The sequence below is a fragment of the Trichosurus vulpecula genome, chromosome 1, assembly GCF_011100635.1.
Source record: "Trichosurus vulpecula isolate mTriVul1 chromosome 1, mTriVul1.pri, whole genome shotgun sequence".
Lineage (NCBI taxonomy): Eukaryota > Metazoa > Chordata > Mammalia > Diprotodontia > Phalangeridae > Trichosurus > Trichosurus vulpecula.
In genome coordinates, this window is record NC_050573.1 from 77,420,759 (window position 1) to 77,442,935 (window position 22,177).

General features: G+C 52.6%; 2 protein-coding genes across 4 annotated transcripts; one reads left to right on the forward strand and one right to left on the reverse strand.

Annotated features, from left to right (window-relative positions):
- Window positions 1-200: 200 nt before the first annotated feature.
- Window positions 201-11,896, forward strand: KRI1 (KRI1 homolog). 2 transcript variants are annotated; one of them, XM_036734217.1, is made up of 19 exons: window positions 201-316; window positions 414-487; window positions 1,355-1,460; window positions 1,650-1,764; window positions 3,176-3,230; window positions 3,577-3,626; window positions 4,290-4,386; window positions 4,596-4,673; window positions 6,727-6,863; window positions 7,033-7,159; window positions 7,805-7,900; window positions 8,125-8,295; window positions 8,765-8,840; window positions 8,963-9,060; window positions 9,262-9,409; window positions 9,656-9,786; window positions 9,884-9,948; window positions 10,810-10,905; window positions 11,028-11,896. In XM_036734217.1, the coding sequence occupies exons 1-19, from the start codon at window positions 223-225 to the stop codon at window positions 11,428-11,430; spliced, it is 2,217 nt and encodes a 738-aa protein (XP_036590112.1). In that variant the 5' UTR covers window positions 201-222; the 3' UTR covers window positions 11,431-11,896. The 2 variants fall into 2 exon arrangements, with proteins under 2 accessions (XP_036590112.1, XP_036590121.1); XM_036734226.1 differs by having other exon boundaries at window positions 1,665-1,764.
- Window positions 11,886-17,385, reverse strand: ATG4D (autophagy related 4D cysteine peptidase). 2 transcript variants are annotated; one of them, XM_036734245.1, is made up of 11 exons: window positions 17,215-17,385; window positions 16,758-17,084; window positions 16,196-16,279; window positions 15,919-16,092; window positions 15,511-15,832; window positions 15,365-15,429; window positions 13,849-13,979; window positions 12,852-12,930; window positions 12,688-12,764; window positions 12,488-12,580; window positions 11,886-12,400 (listed from the first exon to the last, which is right to left on the reverse strand). In XM_036734245.1, exons 2-11 carry the CDS (start codon window positions 17,035-17,037, stop codon window positions 12,218-12,220), a joined length of 1,488 nt encoding a protein of 495 aa, XP_036590140.1. In that variant the 5' UTR covers window positions 17,038-17,084; window positions 17,215-17,385; the 3' UTR covers window positions 11,886-12,217. The 2 variants fall into 2 exon arrangements, with proteins under 2 accessions (XP_036590140.1, XP_036590132.1); XM_036734237.1 differs by having other exon boundaries at window positions 12,488-12,607.
- Between the last annotated feature and the right edge of the window lie 4,792 nt (window positions 17,386-22,177).

Sequence of the window (22,177 nt, forward strand, 5' to 3'; positions counted from 1 at the left end):
CTACTGGAGCAGGAGGAGGGAGTGGTTAGGGTCTTCCAGGCCCCCAGGGACCGGTAGGAGCAGGCGTGAGAGAAGCCGGGGGAGGGGAGGTGCGGCTGAGGGGAGGGGCGGGGCCCCCAGTGCGCTGCCCCTTTAAGACTTCCAGGCGGGGAGGAGTCCGCGCAGGCGCAGTGCAGAACGCTCACTTCCCACCCCAGGCCCGTCTTGTCTCCGTGAGCCGCCATGCCCGAACCGCGCGGACGGTGCGAGCTGCGGGTGAACGAGGCCTTTGCGGCGCGGTACGGACGCTACCGGCAGCGCGAGGAGCTGCAAAAGCGTGAGTGCGGTGCATGCGCGGGGGCAGGGGGCCGGGCGGATCGACGTTGGGGGAAGGGTCCGCCGGAGCCGCGTTGACTTTTTTCTCTGTTTCCCAGTAAAGGACCGATACGGGGACCGCGGGAGCGGCGCCGAGTCCAGCTCGGACTCCGACTCCAGTGACGAGCGTGTGGTGAGGGCCAGCCCGCGCGGGGACCGGCCCCTCTAGCCCCGCCCCCTCACACACGTGGGACCGTCTTCCCCCCCTTACCCCAGGTCCCCGTTTGGGGACATCTTCCCCCCAGTTATCCCCAGCTGGGCACCCCTAACCAGAAGAATCTTTTAGGCAACTCCCCCAGTTACCCTCACTTAGACATCCCCAAACAGGCATCTGCTCCCCCCTCCCACGCACACACTTAAATATTCCCAGCCTGGCATTCTTCTCACCTCCCCTTTTTCTCCATATCCCCACACAGGCATCTACCTCCATCTTCCCCCCAGTAAAGCATCCTACCACCCATATCTCCCCAGACATCCCCAGTCAGGCACCCCCCTTCCCATATCCTTGGACATCTCCAATCAGGCATCCCCCTTCCCATATCCTTGGACATCTCCAATCAGGCACCCCCCTTCCCATATCCCTGGACATCTCCAATCAGGCACCCTCCTTCCCATATCCCTGGACATCTCCAATCAGGCATCCCCCTTCCCGTATCCTTGGACATCTCCAATCAGGCACCCCCCTTCCCATATCCCTGGACATCTCCAATCAGGCATCCCCTCCCATGTCCCCAGATGTCTTCCCCCTAGACATCCGCAGCCAGGCATCTCTTTCCCAACCAACTCCCCCCCAAATATTCCTACTCAGACAACAAGTCCTCCTCTGTACTTACTACAGTTGAAGAAACTGTTAAATGGACGAGTTGGATCAGGAAGTCCCTGTAAAGTTCTCTGTCTAGCTCTGAAGCTATGATCTCCTTTATGTAGGGATTTCTCTTCATAAACTCTGTGGGAAAGGAGGTCTACCTAGGGACTGATCCTGTCTGGGTTCCCATTGTAGGAGTTTGACCCTGAACTTGACAAGGGCTTTTACCGAACCCTGTCCCTGTTGAAGAAGAAGGACCCCAGGATCTACCAGGAGGGTGCCACATTCTATAACGAGGCTGGTAGGATACTGTCTTCCCTTATGAATACACTGGGATGGAGGGGAGGGGGTGGCAGGGAGTCAGGCCCTGCTTGATGGGAATAGGCTTGGGTTAGGGGACCTTCCAGAGGCCTTCCCTGAACAGGGAAAAAAGATGTGGACTGGGGATGATTTTCATGATGCCTTATCTAGAGTCTTTCTGGGGTCATAGAATCCTCCTCTTCAGGGGAAGATGATAAACCCTCAGAGAAAGAGAAGAAAAAGAAGAAAGAAAGGCCCATGTACTTAAAGGACTATGAGAGAAGGGTCATTCTGGAAAAGGAAGGGTGAGTTCCTGATGTGGTGAAGGGGGTGGGATGGGGGGGGGGAGAGGTTCTTTGGGTCAGAGCCAAGGGCAGCTTGACAATCAGTCAGTCAATAAACACTTATTCAGCACATATGACTATGCTGGGCATGTGCTAAGCACTGGATATTCAAGAGGAGGCAAAAGACAGTTCTTGCTCTCAAGGAACTCACAGTCTAATGTCTTGTTGCTCTGAGAAGAGGAGACTCGGGATCGAGGGAGCTGACTTCAAGGATCTACAGGGAGGTCCTGTGGAAGAAGCACGACTAGAACCTTTCAAATGTGCATTCCTAAAACACTGATAGACCACGTCACCTTTCCTCCATCAGAAGTCTCAGAAATCTTCCATCCTCTTGCCTCTAGGATAAAATAGGCCCTTGCTTGGTATTTAAAAACCCTCCATACTCTGTCCCTCCTCTACCAGTCTTCCTTTTTTAGTCATCCTTTCACTATACTTTTCTTTGTCATAAAACTGACGTAGTAGCTGTTTTCTGTACATGACCTACTTCTACCATGTCCAAACCTTTGCATAAGTGGTTCTCCCCACCTCACCCATTCTCTCTTCACTTCTGCCTCATAAAATCTCCTAGTGGCCTTCAAAGTACAACCCAAGGGCCACCTCCTATTGGCCTGACCCTTTAGAGTTCGCTGCACGCCCATTGCCCACCCAGACCCACTTTTCCCTGTCCCCTTAATGCCTTCCTTCTGGTGATCATCTCCAGTTTATCCCATCTGTATCTTGTTTGTACAGAGCTGTTTGCATGTTGCCTCCCCCATTTCCACTAAGGACACTGAGGACAGGGACTGCCTTTTGCCTTTCTCTGTATCCTCAGTGCTTAGTATGGTGCCTGGCACATAGTGGTTGCTTCACAAATGCTTTTTAACTAACAAAGGCCTTTCCTGCACCTTCCCCCCCTCCCCCCATCTTTTGAAATCTCTATGTACATATACTAGATTGTCTCTCCGCCCAACCCCACAGAGCTGTCATATCTATCTTTGTTTCCCCCCTGCCTAGCACAAGTCCTGGCACATAGTAGTTACTGGCTTTTAGTCGGGCCTGACTCTTCCATTGACCCCATTTAGGGTTTTCTTGCATAGACACTGGAGTGGTTTGTCATTTCCGTCTGCGGCTCAACTCACAGATGCGGAAACTGAGGCAAGCAGGGTGAAGTGACTTGCCCAGGGTCACACAGCTAGGAAGTGTCTGGGGTCAGAAGACAGATAGATGAGTCTTCCTGACTCCACAGGCCCAGCAGCCTGCGCACTATGGCGCCACCTAGCTGCCCTGACGCATAGCAGCTGTTGACTAGAATGTTGACAGTGACTTCCCCATCCCCGTGGGACATCCTATGTCCTCACACACCCACTGGTTGGTGTCACTGATTTTCCTGCAGGAAGTACGTAGATGAGGAGGACTCTGACCAGGAAGCCGAAAGGCAGAAGCATCGGGTAAACTTGTGTTTGTGGCTATAACATTTTGTGTAGTGCTTGGCGTGGAGTAGGGGCTTAGTAAATGCTTCGTGGTTGGGTGATTGATCTGTAAGGACCCAGGCTCGTAGCAAATGTGGGGGAAGGGCTTTCCGAATTGTCACTAGATGAGCCTGGGAAATGAAAGGCTGGCTTGCCTGCCTGTTCTCTGGTGCCCCCTCCTCAGGGTGGAAAGGTAGACCTGACCCCAGCATCAGGGAGCAGTAGCCACAGGGGCCTACGTGCCTGGGAGAGAAAAGTACTCTGAGCAGTGTCCCAAGGGGCCTTTGCTGCCCAAATAGCTTTCCTTGTTCTCTTCCCTGCCCAGCAAACTACCTCCCGAAGTTACGTTGAAGAGCAGAAGCGGCTCAAGGAGAGGTATGTTTGTTAACTAGACTGAAGTCAGCTTTCGAGAGCCTGCCTGGTGGTGCCACACAGCGAATGGTTGAGCAGAGACTCAAGGCCTGACTCCAAAGAGTTGGAGTTGGGCACAGTTGACCAGCACTTCTGTCCATCTGGCTGTTCAGGCACAGAATACCACTTAAAGGGTCTCCTTAGGCTCCGCTCATTTGGTCCACATCTGGTTTCAAACCCTAAGTGAACCAGGCTGCCAGAGATCCTCCTTGTGTCCTCTCCATCAGTTAACATGAAAGGCCCAAAGAATTTAAAAACACTTTTGTAGAGCTTTTTAGGGCATTTGAGTAAAAGCCAATTAGTTACCAGCATGTAAAAAAAAATCCTGTTTTCTGATTTCATGCTTATTACCAGAGAGATATGGCAGGATAGAGGTTAGAAAACCCTTGTGGGATTCAGGGTAGGGCAAGAGATAGGAAAAACTCCCAGCCTCCATTGCCGCCTTCTTCTGTCAGCAGCCTCTGAGTCCCTCTGCAGCCCCACGAGCCCTTCCCAGCATGCTCCAGCTGGGTTTGTGAGGTGGGCCGGGTGGGAGACCCAGAGTGAGGGGTGGGGGTTCTAGGCTGGAAAAATGTGCAGAGCAGACCTCAGCCAGGGTTTGTCTGACTCTCATCTGTGCTGGGGCAGCTTCCGGCAGTTTGTCGCAGACAGCGACGAGGAGGAAAGCGCCGGTGAGGGTGGCTCCAGTCTGCTGAAGAAACGGACCAAGACCAAGGAGGAGAAGGTGAGAGAGGGCCCCAGGGATGGGCACAAACAGGGACGTGTCCTGGGAGGCCAAGGGTGTGGGTTCAGAGCCTGACTCTGCTGCTTCCTGCCTTCGTTCCTCTTGGCCTCACTTCGCTCCTGCACAAAAAGAGAAGGCTGGATCTCTTCCAGCCCTGAGCACGAGGCTTCATGGGCCCGAAGTTTAACACCCTCTGCTTCTCCTTCCAGGCTCGGGAGGAGGCCGACTATGTAGACTGGCTAAAGGGGCAGAAAGACAGCAAAGACAAGGAGGACCTGAAGGAGCTGGTAAGAAAGCAGTCAGTTCAGTGCAACAAACATGCAGGTTCTTGCTGTGCACAAGGCACCAAAGCTACAAAGATGAAGGCTAAACAGCCCTGTTCCTCAAGGAGCGCTGGGAGGACATAGCATGGTCACAAGGAGAGATTCCCAGGAAAATTGAGAGTGAGGGGCAGCTAGGTGGCACCAGCCCTGGAGTCAGGAGGACCTGAATTTAGATGTGGCCTCAGACATTGACTAGCTGTGTGATGCCGGGCAAGTCACTTAACCCCGATTGCCTCCCAGAAAAATTGAGAGCTTCAAGTGCCATAAGCTGAGGGTTAGGGAAGTGTTGAAGGATGTGTAGCCTAAGCTGAACTTTGGATAAGGACAAAGATTTTGAGAAGCAGAGACAATGAGCAAGTGCACTCCAGGCATGTGGCTTGGACAAAGGCTGGGAGGTGGGAGATGGAGTGTTTGCTAGTAGGAAGCAGCTGGTAGTTCAGTTGCATGGGAAGCAGTGTAGGATTTATGAATTTAAAGAATGTTTGAAGAACGTGGAAGGACTTTAAATGCTAGACCAAGGAGTTGCTATTTTATTCTGTTGGCACCATAGGCTGTAGGAGCCATTGGACGTGTTTGGGCAGGGAATGAGGAGGTCAGACATGTGTCTTAAAACAGATTACTTTGGCAACTACAGAAGATGGATTGTAGGCAGCAGATGGGAAAGCTTGGAGACCAGTTCCAGGGGTGGGGAACCTGAGTCCAAGTTTTACAGAACAACCATATGGGCCTTCTAGGTCCTTGGGTGCAACATTTTGATTGAGTCCAAGTTTTATATATCAAATTTGTTCTGTAAAACTTGGACCCAGTCCAAAGGCCACACTCAAGGACCTAGAAGGCCACATGTGGCCTGGAGGCTGCAGGTTCCTCACCCCTGGGTTAGGCTGTTGCAGCAGTGAGTGTCTGAACTAGACTCGTGGCCACAAGTAGAGAGAAAAGTAGGGCAGAAAGTTTGGGAGGTAGATGGAATGGCCAACTGATTGGAGGGAGGAAGGAGTTAAAGATGTCTCTGAGGTTATGACCATGGGGGTTCCTCTCTAGAGAAAACTGGAAAGTTTTGAAAAGAGGCAGGGGTGGGGGATGGGGTGGCAAGGAAGTCATACATGATGATGAAGAGGTCCATAAGTTACTCAGCCTGAGAATTGGGCACTCCGTGGGCAGGTGTAGTCAGTAAGCATTTATTAAGTGCCCACTGTGTGTCAGGTACCTTGCTAGGCACTGGGGATTCAATTGCAACAATCCCTGCCCTCCTGGAGCTTTTATTCTATTGGGGGAGGGATGTAGGGGTGTTCAGGGAGGATTAGCACCTCTGGTGTGAGGGCTGCTCATCCACTTTGCTGTCTGCCTGGCGCTCCATTCTCACCTGTGGCCCCAAGAAGCTGTAGCCACACCCCAGTAAACTGTCTCGGCAGACGGCTGAACCAGGTTGAGGGTAACCGACAGGCCTCCAATCTGTCAGCGAGTTAGGGGTGTCTGCTCAAGCGTGCGAAGACTTCCCCTGATGGAATGGGCGGATGAGAACAGTTTGTTCTAAGGGCCAGGGTCTGAAGCAAGTGCTCCAGAGTGCTTAGAGCTTGGTCAGACACCAGGGTCATCCACGGCATCCTGGGCAGTCCGTCATCCTGACTTTTGTCTTCCCACTGGACCTTGATGACGCTGGAAGAGAGAGTGAGGCTGATGACTTTGTACAACTCTACCTCACTTAAATCAAGACATCACCTTCCTGATGTCATTGGTCTTCTTCAAAAACAAGGACAGACAACTACAGTAATTCCGTAGAGGGAAATAAGCCACACATTCCTCTGGAACTCCTTTTCTGTCAAGATGCCTTATCACCCTCTCAGCCTGCATGCTGGGGTTAGCCTTAGCGGTAAGGGGCTGGACCTTGTCTCCAAATTTCCTTAATATGTGGGGTTCAGCCCTGCCACCAGAAGAAGCTTCAGCTCTTGCATGGTGAGACTGGCCCTTATCCCTGCAGATTCTCAGGGTGGGGTTCGACTCCAGTCTTCTCCATCCACAGACCCATCTCAAAGAGTATTGGAGCAACCCACAACTGGATGATGGGGAGAAATTCCTGAGAGACTATATTCTGAACAGGGGCTATGAGGAGGAGGAGGAAGAGGAAGAGGAGGAAGAGGAGGAGGACAACGACAAAGGGTGAGCAACAGTAGCTTTTCTCTGGCTCTTTGTCAAAGCTGGGGTGTGCACACCTGGAGGATGGCTGGGGCTCAGGAGGCTGGAAGCAGGACCTTTGACCCCTGTGCCAGCTCCAGCTAGGGACAAGGGGCTGAGCCTCACCTGCCTTGTTTCCTCCTTCCCCCCACAGATTTCCCAGTGCTGGAGGGCAACTGAAAGTGGAAGACTCATCTGATGAGGGAGAGCTGTTCCTGAGGAAGCAGGAGGACTTTGAGAGGAAGTATAACTTCCGCTTTGAGGAGCCAGATGCTGAGCAGGTGAGGACACACTTCAGTGGTGTCTGTCACTGGGCTATGTTGGAGGCTACTCCCCCTGTTAAACTGGCAGCTCCATGAGGGCAGGAGCCATTGTCCGACCTCAACTTTTATGAACCCCAGTCATGTGTTTCAAGATCAAGGACAAAAGCTCTGAACTTGGAGTCAGGAGAGGTCTGGGTTCATATCCTTTCTCTGACACTTGATTGAGTCTCTGAAATACTATTCCAGTCCTTTGTATCTTTGTCTATAAAGTGGGGGATCAAGCAGGAGCTTGGCATGCTAGATAGAGCTGGCCTCGAGTCAGCAAAGCCCATGTCCGAGTCTTGTCTTGGACTTGGCTGGGCTGTGTGACCCTGGGTAAGTCACTTAACTTCGCCTCCTCCAAGCAACCCCTGAGACAAAAAGTGGCAGAACTCATCTTCACTAGTTGAGGGCAAAAGTTTCCTCTCTGGTCTTAAACCAAAAATAGTTTTGTTTGCTGTGATGCCTGTCTTCCAGGGCTCTGTCCTGGATTGTTGCCCTCTCCGGTCCTTCCCACCCACCTCTGGGCCACACCCTAGAGTCTTCTCCTGGAGGAGGGCAGAAAGCAGAGCCCAGGTCCTCTGGGCATGGCTCAAGGCCAATGGCTTTCCCCTTTCTTCACAGGTAAAGACCTACCCCAGGACCATTGCCTCCTCTGTTCGGAGGAAGGACGAACGGAGGAAGGAAAAGCGGGAGGCGACTCGGGAGCGCAAGAAGAAGGTGAGGAGCCCATGTGGGGTAGTGGAAAGGACACTCCAGCTGCAGTCAGAAGTGCATGGTAGGGGTACTTTCTCCTCTCTGGGCCTCAGTTTCCACATCTGTAAAATGAGGGGAGTGGACTAGAGGACCTCTGAGATGCCTTCCCCTCTACACCTGTGATGCAGGAGCTTCAGGGGGTGGCTGGGCCAGATGGTGGGGCCTGTAGCCTTTTCTCCCTCCAACAGGAAAAGCTGAAGAAGCAGGAAGAATTAAAGCAGCTGAAAAATCTGAAACGCAGAGAGATTCTGAACAAACTGGAGAAGCTTCGGGAGATCACAGGCAACGAGGACACAGGCTTCGAAGAGGCTGACCTGGAGGGAGATTTCGACCCTGCCATGCACGACCAGCTCATGCAGGTAAGGCCCAGGCCAATGCTAGGACCTCCGGGGGCCTCTGGGCTAAGCCCGACATGGCCATTGGAGCTGACATCCGGGCTAAACGGCGGTGAAGCACTATCACTGGGCTCTTTTAGAGTTGGAAACCCTTGGTTTAAACTCTAGGTTGGCCCTTTAATCCCTCCAACTTGGGACCTTTCTGAGCTGTAGCTTCCTCACCTTTGGACTAAGTGCTTGAATCCAGCTCTGGATTCTGTGGGGTCCCCGCCTCCCCCTCAGGCCTTCTAGAACACTTGATCTGGAATCTTGCTAAGTAACGTGCATTGGGCTTACTCTTTTGAGTGTCTTCTCCCCCTTCTTGAGAAGGAAATGAATGCCTGTTACATCTAAGTCTCCCCCAGCTCCAGCACAGTGCTGTGTACACTGCTGCTCCTTTGTGCAGGTTTGGTTCGTTCCCTGACCTTTTCCTCCTACCCTTTACCTTTTGCAGAAGTGCTTTGGAGATGAGTACTATGGCATTGGAGAGGAGGAGAAGCCTCAGTTTGAGGAGGAGGAGGGGATTGATGGTAAGTTTTCCCCTGTGCCTGTCTCTGGCCTCTTCCATCCAAGCCCGGAGAGGGCGGACACTGTCTGGGCAGCTGGCCCAGCATCCAACCATCCTTCACCTTCTTCCTCTCTGTCAAACCAGATGAATGGAACTGGGATACGTGGACAGGGGCTGAGGAGAATGGAACCTGGAGGGAGGAAGAGGCGGTGGAGCCCCACTGCGAAGACCCTGACTTCAATGTATGTTTCCCCTGGCCCCCATTTCCCTTCTGAGGCAGCTCGTGGGAACAGAAGTGTGGGCTCCCTGCAGGGAGGCAGATGGCTGGACAGATTCCAGAGCCCCCTCCTGTGCCATTCTCCCATCCCTCTGCCTTGTGTGATCTTGTCCAAGCCCTTTCCCTCCCCCTGAGCCTCTTATGACCCACGTGAACCTTCTGGCAGATGGATGCAGATTATGACCCCAGTCAACCATCTGTCATGAGTGGGAAGAAGAAAAAAAAGAAGTGGGATGTGCCGCTGACTGGCAAGAAGAGGCGGAAATCCCACTTTGCCCAAGTTGTCAGCCAGGAGAGACCCATCTTTGACCCTGGTGAGGCCCAGCGTACTTTTTTTCGTATAATTGTCTCATGTTGGGTACCACAGTTACCTGTAGATGGGACTGAGCTCCAAGTGGGCAGGGGCCAATCTTTGCACATCCCCTCTGCATTTAGTGAATGAATGAGTGAGTGGCAGAGAGCCTGGCCAGGCCCCCTGTCCCCTGCCCTGTTCCCGTAGGGCCTGCAGGCAGAGGGAGGAGGCCTGAAATTCTGAAAGGGCCCCTGCTCTGTCTGGTCAGAGGACAAAACCTTTGAGGAGTACCTGGATGAATACTACAGGCTGGACTATGAGGACATCATTGACGATCTGCCCTGCCGCTTCAAGTACCGCTCAGTTGTGCCCTGCGATTTTGGCCTGACCACAGAGGAGGTAGCTAAGCTGGGCCCCGAGCTCCCTTTCCTTCCCTCTGTCCACCTGGGCCTAGCGAGGCCATGCACACACCTCATGTTCTTTCCTGCCCATGCAGATCCTGGCCTCGGATGACAAGGAGCTGAACCGCTGGTGCTCTCTCAAGAAGACATGCATGTACAGGTGAGAGCCCGTGGGCAGGGGTAGAGAGGCCTCCACACAGGTGGCTCCACACTCTCAGCTCAGGGCATCGAATGCCAGATTGGTGGCCGTGAGCCCCTCTGGCTTCTGACCCACCCGGTTCTTGTGCCTCTTCCTTCCACCTCACATTGAACTCGTTTGTCAAGTCCTGTCACTTCTGCCTCCAAGTCACCCTCACTTCTGTTCCCTGTGACCACTTCAGGATCCTGCCTCTTCTCAGCTGGATCTGGTCTCTCCCCTCACCACCCCTCATGCCCTAGGACTGTTGTCTTGCCAGAGCCCTCCTCATATTATTCTGCTCAAAAATCATCGGGGGGCACCCCAGGCCCTTCAGCCTAGCTGTCCAGCCTTTGCCCTCTCTACTCCTGTCATTCTGAATTCTTTGGCCTTTGCTCACACTGGGATCCCTCCCTTAGATGCAGTGGACTCCCTCCCAGCCCCCACCCATCTCTAAAGTCAGTCCCTGCCCTCTGAAGCCCCATTCCACTGATGCCTTCCCTGAGTCCCTCTTTAGCTCTTTGTGCTGGGTGTCTAGAGCCAGTTTCTCAAGTTTAGGACTGTGAACTTTTAAAATATTTGGGTGTTTCCTTTATAATCCTATGTATTGTATTTTATACATTTAGAAACATTTTGAGATGGGGTCCAGAGCACAAGCAAGGTTAAGAACCCCTGGACTAAAGCTTTCCTTTTCTCCTATGAATAAGCTGGCCTCTTCTAATAGGGCTTGTCATGTGGCAGGGGCTGAATTGTTGAAAGCCCTTCTGGCCTGAGGAGAATCCCATGGCCCTGAGAAAGGAGCCAGGGCTCAGGCTGATGGGGCCCAATGGGGTCTGGGGTCTGCAGATCGGAGCAGGAGGAGATGCGAGAGCAGAAGCAGTACAGCCTGAAGGCAAAGAACATGCGGAAGAAGCAGCAGATCCTGCAGTCTCTCACCCAATTGTGAGTCCTGCAGGCTGCCCCAGGCCCTAGGGTTGCTTTGGGGAAGGGGTAGACCAGGCAGTTTGGGGAATCCAGCGTCCCTGAGGGCCGCAGAGCAACCTTAGGCTTCTCACTCCCTGCAGGACTGAGGAGACCTCTGACCCAGCGCACATGCTCAAGAAAAGGGGCCAGGGACCGGAGTCCCTGAATGAGAGCAGCAGAAAGAAGCCCAAGCTGGAGATCACCTCTGAGGAAGAAGAGGAAGAAGACTTCCTAGTACCCAAAGCTAAAGGCACAGGGACCCAGAAGAAGCTAGATGGGCCTGGGCCCTTATCTGAGACTCAGGTGGCCCCACCTCCAAGATCCAAGAGAAGTCTTCATGGCAGAAAAGGGAGACTTCTGGGACCTCGGGTGAAGGTGGGGGGCTTCCAGTTCAGCCACCAGAGATTGCAGGCCTATGGGTTAAATGCAAAGCGGCTACATTACCGCCAGCTGGGCCGAGAAAGAAGAAAGCGGGCCCGGGCCCAGGCCCAGGCAGCAGCCTGAGCATCCCAGCTCTCTGGGGCTAGGGCAGAGCTGGAGGTATGAAATAAAAGTAGGTTTATATACAACACTGCCCAAGTGAGGGGCACCTGTGGGGCTGGAACATGAGCTTTGCTCGCTGTGTGACCCTTCCCTTTTTTGGGCCCCATTTCCTCTCCAGGTAAAATGACACGGAAGGAACTCCAAGCTTCCTTTGAGCTCTTGATGCTGTGAATCCAACTGGTTGATGGCCTTGAAGGCCTAAATTCTAAAAGCTTCGTGGCCATCCACAGGTCTCTCCCTCAGTCTTCTAGGCATGGGAGGTAGAAGTTCCCATAGCAGGGATATCTTCTTAAGAGACAGCTGTCAACATGGCTGTCTTGGGCAGAGGGACTCCGTTTCCTTAGCCCCAGTGGGCAGAACTGGGAATAGATTTCCTAACCATTGGGATGGCCTGCCCCAGGAAGCACCGAAATGCATTCAGACACTTCTCAAGTAGAACTTTAATTTCACCCTTGGGCCACAACCCAGCCAAAGGGAAGGGAGCCCGAAGCACTGGCCTACCCTCCGGCCTAGGCTCATTTCCAGTGGAAACATGTTGCTACAGCAGAATCACAGCTTTCCCCACACACACTGGGGGAGTAGGAGTGAAAGGTTTTGAGGGATTGGTAATCAGCCCCAAACCCCCAGTGAGCCTGAGAATATTGCCACCCCCTCCAACTGCAGGGACAAGGGGTAGCTCCATCACATGTATATAAATAAAAATATATATATATATATATTACAGACTCTGCTTTCCCTTCCCCCCCTGCTATAAAAACACAAAGTCCTCTGAGCTGGGCCTCTTGGCCTTGCTGAGCTTCCCTGCCTGAGGCAGTCGGAGTGTTTGCTGTGTAAGTTGGGAGCAGACCTCCTCCAGACCATACTCCTGGGCATGGCCCTCAGAGAGGGTAAACATGGGATATCTTTCTGTGGCAGAGGAAGAGTTGAGTACCTGCGAAGAGTGGGAAGAAAGCTGAGGTCAGAATTGCTGCAGGTGCTCTGCTGCCGCTCCTCCCAAACCCAAGACAGGCCAGCTCACCCGGGTCAACTCCAGGCACAGCAACTCAAACTCCTTCCTGTTGCCAGCATAAAAGCCAATCGTGCAACTGGGGTCCATCCTGCTGAAGGCCATCTTCCGCGGGGATGTGCAGTGGAAGGACTAGGAGACCAAACAAAGGGTTTGGGCCCAGCCGCCCAGCCATCCCGTACCCTCCCCTCCTCTCCCAGCATCGCACTGACCTCCAGGGGGAAGCTCTCTTGGGAGGTATCCACGCAAGGCTGGCAGTAGTGTGGGTCGAGGTAGAGCAGAAAGTCATCTGTCAGAGGAAGCAGCCAGCTGTGAGGTAGAGGTTCTGGGAGGGAGGGTGGCTAAAGGGAAGGGGAGGAGGGAAGGCGATGCCTACCCTGATAGCCAATGAAGTAAAGCGAGTGCCGGGGCTTCCCACCGATGATTCCAATGCACAGTTCCAGCCGCAGGAGCTCCTAGGGGAGGGGAAGAGAAAAGCTCAAGGCCAGTATTCCTCCTGCGGTGACCCTCGGACCTCGGGACAAAGCCCTTCTCTCCAGCTGTCAAGTCATGACTGATTTGTCGCATACATGGATTGTTTTTGAGAGCATGCTGTGCAGTGAAAAGAGTGAGCCGTGTTGGGTTCAAATGCCACTTTGGGACCTTGGGCAAGTAATTTCATTTTTCCAGGCCTCAGTTTCCTCATCTGTAAAAGGTCAGACTACATGGTCTCTAAAGCCCTTTCCAGCTCTAACTATGCTCTTATGATTTTTTCTGGAGAGGCATTCAGGGTTAAGTCATTTGCCCAAGGTCACAGCTAGTAATGTGTGTCAAGTGTTTGAGGTCAAATTTGAATTCAGGTCCTCCTGACTCCAGGGCTAGCCCCTGCTCCTATGATCTTGTGGCTTGCATGACTGACCCCACACAGTCAGTTTAGAGACCATCTAATTTAGACCCCTCTTTTTATGGGGCAGAAAAAAGGACTGGGAACCAGGTCACCCTGGTAGCCAGTAGTGGAGCCAGGATTCAAACCCTGGTGCTCTAACTCTTAAATCTTTCTTTCCTTTGCCCCACATTGCCTCGTGCTAATAAGAATGGGACATCAGGTCGTGTGAATGCAGTGGCCCAGGAGGGGAAGAGTACTGAAACAGTTTTGTCACTAAAAATTGAGAGACGGACAGAGAGGTGGCATGATGGATAGAGCACCAGCCCTGGAAATCTGCCCTCAGACACTAGCTGTGTGACCCTGCCTGCCTTCAAAATAACCAAAAACAAACAAAAAATGAGAGACTGCTTCCTTAGGGGACCAGAGTAGAATCTGGAAGGGTATTGGATACCCAAAGCCCAGAGTACCCTTCTCCCAAACTACCTGCTGGGTTACCAAGGGCACCTACCTTGACACAGGGCACATACACAGGGTTGAGGGTCTCCCCGCCCAGCCTCACTGGCACCAGGATGACAATCGACTTCCATTCAGTGCTTGGGTCTGGCTGGGCCACCAGCTGTGCCACATCTGCTTTGTAGACTGAAAAGGCAATAACACCATCAAAGAAGAAAGAGTGGTGGGGTAGGACGAGAAGGAGCCAGGATGTGAAGTCAGGTCAAATGTCAGTTCTGTTTATGCTTATCTGTGTGAAGCTGGACATGTTTCCCCCTCTGCGAAATGAAGGGGTAGGCCCAGCTAATGTCTAAGGCTTTATTAAGTGCCTACTGTACACAAAGTGGATCTCTATGACATGGTTTGCCTCTTTGCCAGAGCTGCCAGGCTCTGTGAACACTCCTTACCCCTGGCTTTCTTACTTTTCGGTCTCCTCCCTCTTTATCAGGCTGCCTGCTGAGTGCCATTTCTCCCTGTCCCCTGCCCTTTCTAATCTGCCTGAAGCTGGGGAACCAGATAACCAAGCTTGCTTGAAATGTGTATAAAGTGAGAGGTAACGGCTTCTGCATCAGGACCTCTTCCAAGAAGGGATGCAGTTTTATCACCCTGACTTTGTAACCTCTGGTTTCCCTACTCGGAGGTGCTCCTTCCTTCCTGGTTACTGGTAAAGGTCTAAGAACTTTTGATTCCTGGAAGAATTTTCCTGCCCGCAACCCTGGAAAATGCTGGCTTCTAAGACTGAACTTTTCACCTTCCCTCCAGAACTCACCCTCTCACTTCCCTATCTCTCTGGTCATGGATGATGGCTCCACTCTCCTCAGTTGCCTAACCTGGACAACTGAAGCTCATCGAATCCAATTAGGTTGTCAGGTCCTGTTTGACCCTACCCAATCCCTCTCCTCTCTGGCCTTGCCCTGATAGTACCACTGCTACTAGCCTAGCTACTGCCTGCATAGGACGAAATGCAATGCCCTTGGTCTGTTTCCGAAATGGCTCTTGATGGTCTGGCTTCCACTTTCTGGCCTTATTTTACATGCCTCCTGTCAGTCACTCTACAATCCAGCCAAACTTTTCTTCAACCTGACCCTTCCCTTCCCTGCCCTTATATCATATTTGTGGGTATATATAGTTCAGTGAGAGTGTAAGTTCTTTGAGGGCAGGGCCCATGGAGCTTTTCATCTTTGGATCCCCAGCGGTAGGTTTAGGTTAAGCAATCTCACTTTCTTCCCTACTTTGTTTAGCCTCCATGCACTGCTGACTAAGTATGTGGTCATACTCTCTGAAGACAGCCCAAAGGTAGGGGCTTAACAGATGGTTGAGGAATTGAATTAAATCATCTTTATTTTGAAGACGGGAAATCTGAGGCCCAGAGAGGTGGTAAGGCCGAAGCTCTAGAAAGTATATCAAGCCCCCCTCCCCTGCCTCTCACCATAGGGCTCTTCCCACCACAAGAGGTTGGGAGCTGTGAGAAAACAAGCAAAGTCTCAGCGTGGGCCTCTGGGGGCCTCCCTTGGAGGTGCCTGGCCCCTCACCTGTACAGTCCTGAGAAACATACACCTCCAGCTGGGCCACCTCTGAACTGCTCTCCACAGCTTTCCTGAGGACAAGAGAGCAGCCCTGAGCTCCAGCAGCAATCCCTAGCTCCTGCCTCTCCCTCCCAGCCAAGTGACTACCTCACCTGAGGATGTGAGCCACAACAGAGGGACCATACCAGTCCCCTGCCCTCTTGCCCGAACTTCGGCCCAGCTCCACCAACCGGTGCAAGCCAAAGGGAGCCCCAGGCTGATCAGCAAACCATGAAACAATGCGCCGGTGCTGCTCTTCCTGCTCCAGCTCCCCGGGGCTCAGGGCCCCACTTGTGGTCCAGGTGGCCCGACCCAAGCCCAGGGCTGGCGAGGGAAGTCGCTGCCAGCTTGCCCCGGCCCGGGAAGGAGACATGCTTCTGAGGAGCTCAGATTCCCTGGGGCCTGGGGGTAGAATAGCTTCTGACCAAGTCCAATCTGTCAGAGGGCAGAGGGTCAGGCCAAACTAGGGCACTTGTGCCCACCCCTCCTCCTCCCCCTCAGAATCTCCCAATAATTCTCACCTCTGGAGAAGAAGTGCAGAAGCAGGCCCTGGGCAAGCAGCATCTGCCCACTACGAAGCATACAGCCCCAGCCACAGTCTGAAGTCAAGCTGCCGCCGTCCAGTGGAGGGAAGTCCCTTCTGTATGTGAGCCACAGGCGGGATACAAAATCCCTCTGGAACCGCTGAATGTCACCTGCAGGAGAAGATCTACTTGCAGGGGCCATAGAGGGCCCTTGACCCCTGCCCGAAGGGAGCAAGGCCTGGACTGATCATCCCCTGGCCCCTACCATGCTCACCTTCCCCCTCAAAGCGATACCGACGGCCACACAGGTGCACAGTAGACAACTTGCTAAAGCTGGTCTTGGTTCGAACAGTCCAGCCTCAAGGAAGGAGAGACTGGTTGGAGGGGAAAGATGGGAAGCAGAGACCCCGGGTACCGGCCAGCCTGTGGGCCACCCTAAAAGCTAGTGGCCAGAGGCTGGGTTTTCAGCTCTTAGCATCTCCTCCCTCAGCAAGTCTGCCCTAAGGTGGACAGGTATCCAAGTGCCCAGCCACACCCCACCTTTTCCACCACTAATCTTTCCTTCCTCCTCCCTCCCAGTTTCTCCATTCCCCTTACTGCCCTCCCTCTCCTGATCTTCCGGACCCATTCAGTCCTCCCATTCCCTGTCCTCTCCCACCGGGACTCAGCCTCCTCATCCTCCCCAGTCCACTGCGCGCAGCTCACCACTTTCCGCTGGGACACCCCAACTCACCGTCTGGCGCCACCTCCACTACTGTGCTCACCCTCCCGGGCCCCTCCTTACTCCTCTGGCCCCGAAGCCCCCTCGCAGCCCCCTCCCCCAGCCCCGTCCTCACCATACTTGACGTTGTTCCAGGCAGAAAGGAATTTGCTCTTGAGCTTGTCCACCTCGGCCAGCTCACTGGGGGCAGCAGGGCCCGGGGTGGCCGAAGCAGCTGCTCCGGCTCCTGCCACTAGGCCATTGTGGCCGCTGCTGCCGCCGCCCCCTCCTCCTCCTCCTCCGGGCCCCTGACCCCGGGCTCCAGGGGCCCGCGGCGGCTTCCTGGCCTCAGGGCGGCACACGTCGTCCTGGCTCCCGCTCCTGTACTGCACGGCGGCGGGCGACACGGAATTCATGGGCCTCGGTCCGGCTCCGGCTCCGGCTCTGCCCAGCTGTCGCGGGGCTGTGGGTGGGAGAGCCGGGACTGGGGCGGGAACCGGGGAGCTGCCCGGCATTGCCGGGGTCCCGGGGCCCCAGCTGGGCCCCCTCCGCCACCCCACCCCCCCGCATCTGCTCCGCCCCGCCCCCTCTACCTGGGCGCTCATGCCCCAGCGGGGGCAGGGGCGGGAAGGACGGGCCGCGGCTCACTCGGACCCGGAGCCCGGCCCGGCCGCCGCTGCTGCCCAGTTTCCGGCTCCGGCTCCCGCGGGGGCCCTGACTCCAGCGGCTCCGGCTGCGCTCCCCAGCGCCATCTTAGCGGCCACCGCTCGGCTCCCGGAAGGCCGGGCCCTGCGAGGCCCCGCCCCGGGACCTGCCCCTGCCGGCTGTCCGGGCAGGCCGGGCGTGCGGGCGGGAGGGGCCCGCCCGGGACTGAGAACCTCCCGCGGTGCTGAAGCCTCGGGGTAGGGCGGGGCCCCGGCCTGAGTCCCTGCCTGGCCGAGTTCCGAGTGCCGACTTAGGGTCCGGGGGAGCCGGTGCGAGGCTGGAGCGGGGCGGGGCTGGAGCAAGGTCAAGGGGAGTCTATGCGAGGATGGGGCGGGGGGCGGTGTTGGAGAAAGGTCAAGGGAAGCCGAAGCGGGGCCGGCTCCAGTGCGGGCCTGGGGTCAAGGGGAGTCGGTATGGGGCTGGGGTTGGGAAAGGGCTGGAAGCAAGGTCAGGGGAGCCGAAGTGGGGCCGGGGGAGGGAGGAGGAGACTGGAGTAGGGTACCCTGTGTGGGGCTGGGGTCAGGGAGGCTGTGATGGACTAGGTGAAGCGGGGGGGTCTCGCTTATCACCCAGAGCAGTGGGCCGGTTTTCAGGCCCCGCACCCTCGGAGCCTTATCCCGCTCCAGTGCATCCAGTCTGGACACCTTCCTCAGGGGCTGGACCTGGTGCTCGCCGGTAACGGAGCCTGACTCAGCTAGGGACTGAGCTGCGTCCCAGAGCAGAGGATATATCCGTCGGACCCAGGACCTCTTGATAGTAGCTCAAGTGGCATCCAGCCCAAGTCCCTCCCAGTCCTAACCCTCTGGGTCTATAGTCCGAAAGCCGTTAGGGATGGGTAGTCCTGGCAGCCCAGCTGGTCTTGGAAAAAAGACTAGAGAAGCAGGGGGCGCTCTTGGAGTGTAAGAGATGAGTGAGAGCCATCCTCAGCTGCTTTGCCCCTTTCCTTCTCCCATTAAGAACGCCTCTCTGGTCTCTCCTCTCCATTTCCTCTTCACCCAGTACAGCCCTTCCTACCCCTAGCCTGGATTATTGCAGTCTCCTTCTAACCTGCCTCAGGATCCGTTCTCTTTTCTACTACTCTATCCTGCACAGGGAAAGGGATTGCTCTTCCTAATGCACAGTTTTGTTCCTGTCACTTTGCTCCAAAACCTTCAGGAACTCCGCTTTGCCCACATAAAGTTCAAGCCTCTTGACTTCTGAAGCCCGTCATAATCTGTTCCCAACCTCTCTTGAATCATTCATTTAACAAACATTTGTTAAAGACCAAGATGAGGCAGCTTGGTGTAAGGGATAGGGAACCCTCCTCAAAGCTGGGAAACCTTAGATTCAGCTTCCTCCTCAGACTCCTACTGGCTGTGTGGCCCTGGGCAAGTCACTTCACCTGTCTGGGCTCTAGAGATCTCAAACTATAAATTACAGAGAAGGTACTGAGTTGCATGGATAGAAGGAGTTTCCTCATGGAACTTCCTTATACCATGAAATCCCAGGTCCTGTTCCTATCCCCTATTCAAACTAACATATTACTCTAAAGTTTCTCAAGTGCTTTACAAATATGATCTCATTTGAACCCAACAGAGTTATTATTCTATGAGGTGGATGCTACAACTATTACATAATTCATCTAATAGAATAGCCTCAGCTTACCAATGGGAAAATGAAATCTCATACACATACATACACACTTTATCCCTACACATTTCATTTACTGTGGAAAACAAAGTAAGGCATTGCCACCTGCCTGCTGGACATTTCCACGTGGACGTTCCAGTGGCATCTCACACTCAACAGGAGACAGTCAAGAGATATTTATGTACCAGCCATTTGTTAAGCTCTGGGGATACAAGAAAGGCAAAAACAGGACTCCTGCCCTCAAGGAGTTCACAGTCTAATGAGGGAGACAACAACAAACCAAAATGTACAAACAAAAGATGAGAGGAGGTAATCTCAGAGGGAAACAGTGAAAGGAGGAGGGGGAAGACAGGGAAGGGCTTGTTGCAGAAAGTGCAATTTGAGCAGAGTCTTCAGGGATGTCAGGAAGTGGAGGTGAGGAGGGAGGTCATTCCAGCATGGGGGTCAGCCAGTGAAAAGGCAAAGAGTTAGGAGGCAGAATGCCTTTTGTGAGGAAATGCAAACAGGCCGTGGAAGCTTCATCTTAGAGTGATCGGAAGAGATTGAAGGAGACTGGAAATGTAGGAAAGGACCTGGTTGTGAAGAGTTTAAAATGTCAAACAGAAGATTTTATATTTGATCCTGACACTCTTGTCCTGGAACTAATAGGGAGCCACTGGAGTTTTTTGAGGGGTGTGTGTGTAACATGGTCAAACCTTTAATTTAGGAAAATCATTGGAATAGGGAGAGACTTGAGGCAGGAAAAACACGTCCAAAATGATATGCATTATCATCCCCTCTCTATCAAAGGGTGGGTAGCACGCTTCGTCGTAAGTCCTTCCATTTCCTTGATCTGAGTTCTTAAGTCTTTCCAAATATCAACAAGCATCTAATAGGTACCTTCCATGTGCCAGGCATTTCACTAGGCAATAGTAATCCAGATAAAAATTAAATAGTCTCTGCTGTCAAGGAGTTTAGATTCTATTAGGGAGACAACACAGACACGTTTAAGACAAAATAAATTCAAGGTAAATTTAGGGGGGCCCTAGCAACTGTGGGGAGGGGGTAAAGAAAGGCTACATATAGGAGGTGACTTTTGAGCTGAGTCTGGAAGGAAATAAAATCTTTTCAGATTCAGAGGTGAAATAGAAGCAAATTTGAGAGATAGGAGACAACCAGAGCAAAGGTATAGAGATGAGAGATGAAGGATTATACGTGAGGAAAACCAAGAGACCATGGAGTGTGAGGAGGAAAGTAAGGCACAATAAGGTTGGGGAGGTAAGTTGAGGCCAGCTTGTGAATGACTTTAAAAGCTAAGCAGCTTTTGGTCTTGGAGGCAAGAGGGAGTCATTGAAGTTTATTGAGTCAGACTTGTATTAGGAAAAGGGCAGACCTGATTGGCCAACAGAATTCCCGTTGGTGAGAAACCTTAGAGGCAGCCTAAAGTACCCGGCTCAAAAGTCAAGAAGATCTGGAGTCAAATTCCACTTCATCTATGAGCTCTCTGACCCTATTCTACAGGGTGTTCCTAAAGTCTGGACACATAGTCAAAAATGCATGTTTTCAAGAAATGAAATGAATGAAATTTTCAATATTTCATTTAATTGGAATATTAACAAATAACATCTTCAATGATTTCCATCATTTGCCATGCAAAGGTTGATGCACTTTGCAAGATTCACGTGAACTCGGGACGCAATAACTCCACATTGCTGTCGATTTTAGCACATCCATTCTTTATGCGTTCAATCAAGCGTGTTGCATCTGTGATTTTCATTGAGCACACCTTTAGCATATCCCAGAAAAAGAAGTCTCTGAGTCTTCAGCGAAACGGTTAATGAGATGTTAATGAGATTTCCTATGTGTCCAGACTTTAGGGACACACTGTAGTTCATCTATTTCTCTCAGGCTCAGTTCTCTCATCTGTAAAATGGGGGTAATATTGGTGATGACCTCATAGAGTCGTTGTGGAGGACAAAATGATATCACCTATGTAAAGTGCTTTGTAAACCCTAGGGTCATTGATTGAGAGGTAGAAGAGAGATCTTTACTTTAGTGGCCACTTAGTACAACTTTCCCTCTTCTTCTCCCCCACTTTCCCTCCTCTTCTCCCCCATTTTATAGAGGAAGAATCAGAGACCCAAAGAAATTAAGTGACTTTTGCTAGTATTTATAGATAGCGACTGAGACAAAATTTGAACCCAGGTCTGACTCACAAGTCAGGGCTCTTTCTACTGTACTGCATTGCCTTAAAAGCACCACATCGATGTTACTAACTATGATTTACTCCCTCCTCTCCACTTATCTGGCTGCCATCCTCTTATTAACTTTCCTCTTCACTCTTGTGATAGCCTTCTAACTGACCTCGTTTCTACTTTCCCATTGCTTTAAATCAAATGGGATCTGCATTCTCCCCGGTGTGGGCATTTCCTTCTTCAACGCACATCACCCTGTCCACCCATACTTCCCATTCTGGGGACTCCTTTGTCCATATTTTCTCATTAGGGTCATCTCAGTACACCAGAGGCCTTCCTCTATCCTTTTTTTTATTTTGTTGTTTTGTTTTTTGGAGGGGGGAAGGCAGGACAATTGGGGTTAAGTGACTTGCCCAAGGTCACACAGCTAGCAAGTGTGTCAAGTGTTTGAGGCCGGATTTGAACTCAGGTCCTCCTGATTCCAGGGCCAGTGCTCTACTCACTTCACCACCTAGCTGCCCCATTCCTCTATCCTTTTAGCAGTCAGTCTGTTTACTTGTGGGTACCATCGCCGTACGTCTTGACCTGTGTCTTGCCACTGGACTCCAGTGACTCTACAGGAGAGAGTGAGGCCTATGACTTTGCACAGCTCTGCCTCCCTCAAATCCAATTTACTTGCAAGTCAAGACATCACCCTCCTGATGTCATTGGTCTTCTCTGAGAACTAAGGACCACCAGAAATCTGTTCACCTGTACTAGAGACTGGCCTCTTTCTTTTTTCCGGTCATAAACTTCCTCTCTTAACTTATGATATCCCTCACTCTACCCCTTCTGGCTAGGTCATTCTTGGAAATATGCCCATATGAATGCACCTGCCATGTATTCCCTTTCTCAGTCGCCCTTCGGGTCACTATTCTTTGGAGACTGTGGCTTTCTGAGTCTCTTGGCCATACAGTGTCATTGAGAGAATATTTGTGTTTAAACACAAAAGGAAATGAGGTTTTTATGTTGATCAGCTTGGGATTTTTAAATTCACTCAGAAACTTCC

Bases quoted from the DNA above. Each gene is read 5' to 3' on its own strand.
- KRI1 (XM_036734217.1), top strand. From the start codon at position 223: ATGCCCGAACCGCGCGGACGGTGCGAGCTGCGGGTGAACGAGGCCTTT. The intron at 3,627-4,289 runs GTATGTTTGTTA...GTGCTGGGGCAG, and splicing joins CAGAAGCGGCTCAAGGAGAG to CTTCCGGCAGTTTGTCGCAG. The intron at 8,296-8,764 runs GTAAGGCCCAGG...TACCTTTTGCAG, and splicing joins TGCACGACCAGCTCATGCAG to AAGTGCTTTGGAGATGAGTA.
- ATG4D (XM_036734237.1), bottom strand. From the start codon at position 17,037: ATGAATTCCGTGTCGCCCGCCGCCGTGCAGTACAGGAGCGGGAGCCAG. The intron at 13,980-15,364 runs GTGAGGGGCCAG...TTGCCTTTTCAG, and splicing joins TGTTTCTCAGGACTGTACAG to TCTACAAAGCAGATGTGGCA. The intron at 12,401-12,487 runs GTGAGCTGGCCT...CACTCTTCGCAG, and splicing joins TGTGCCTGGAGTTGACCCGG to GTACTCAACTCTTCCTCTGC.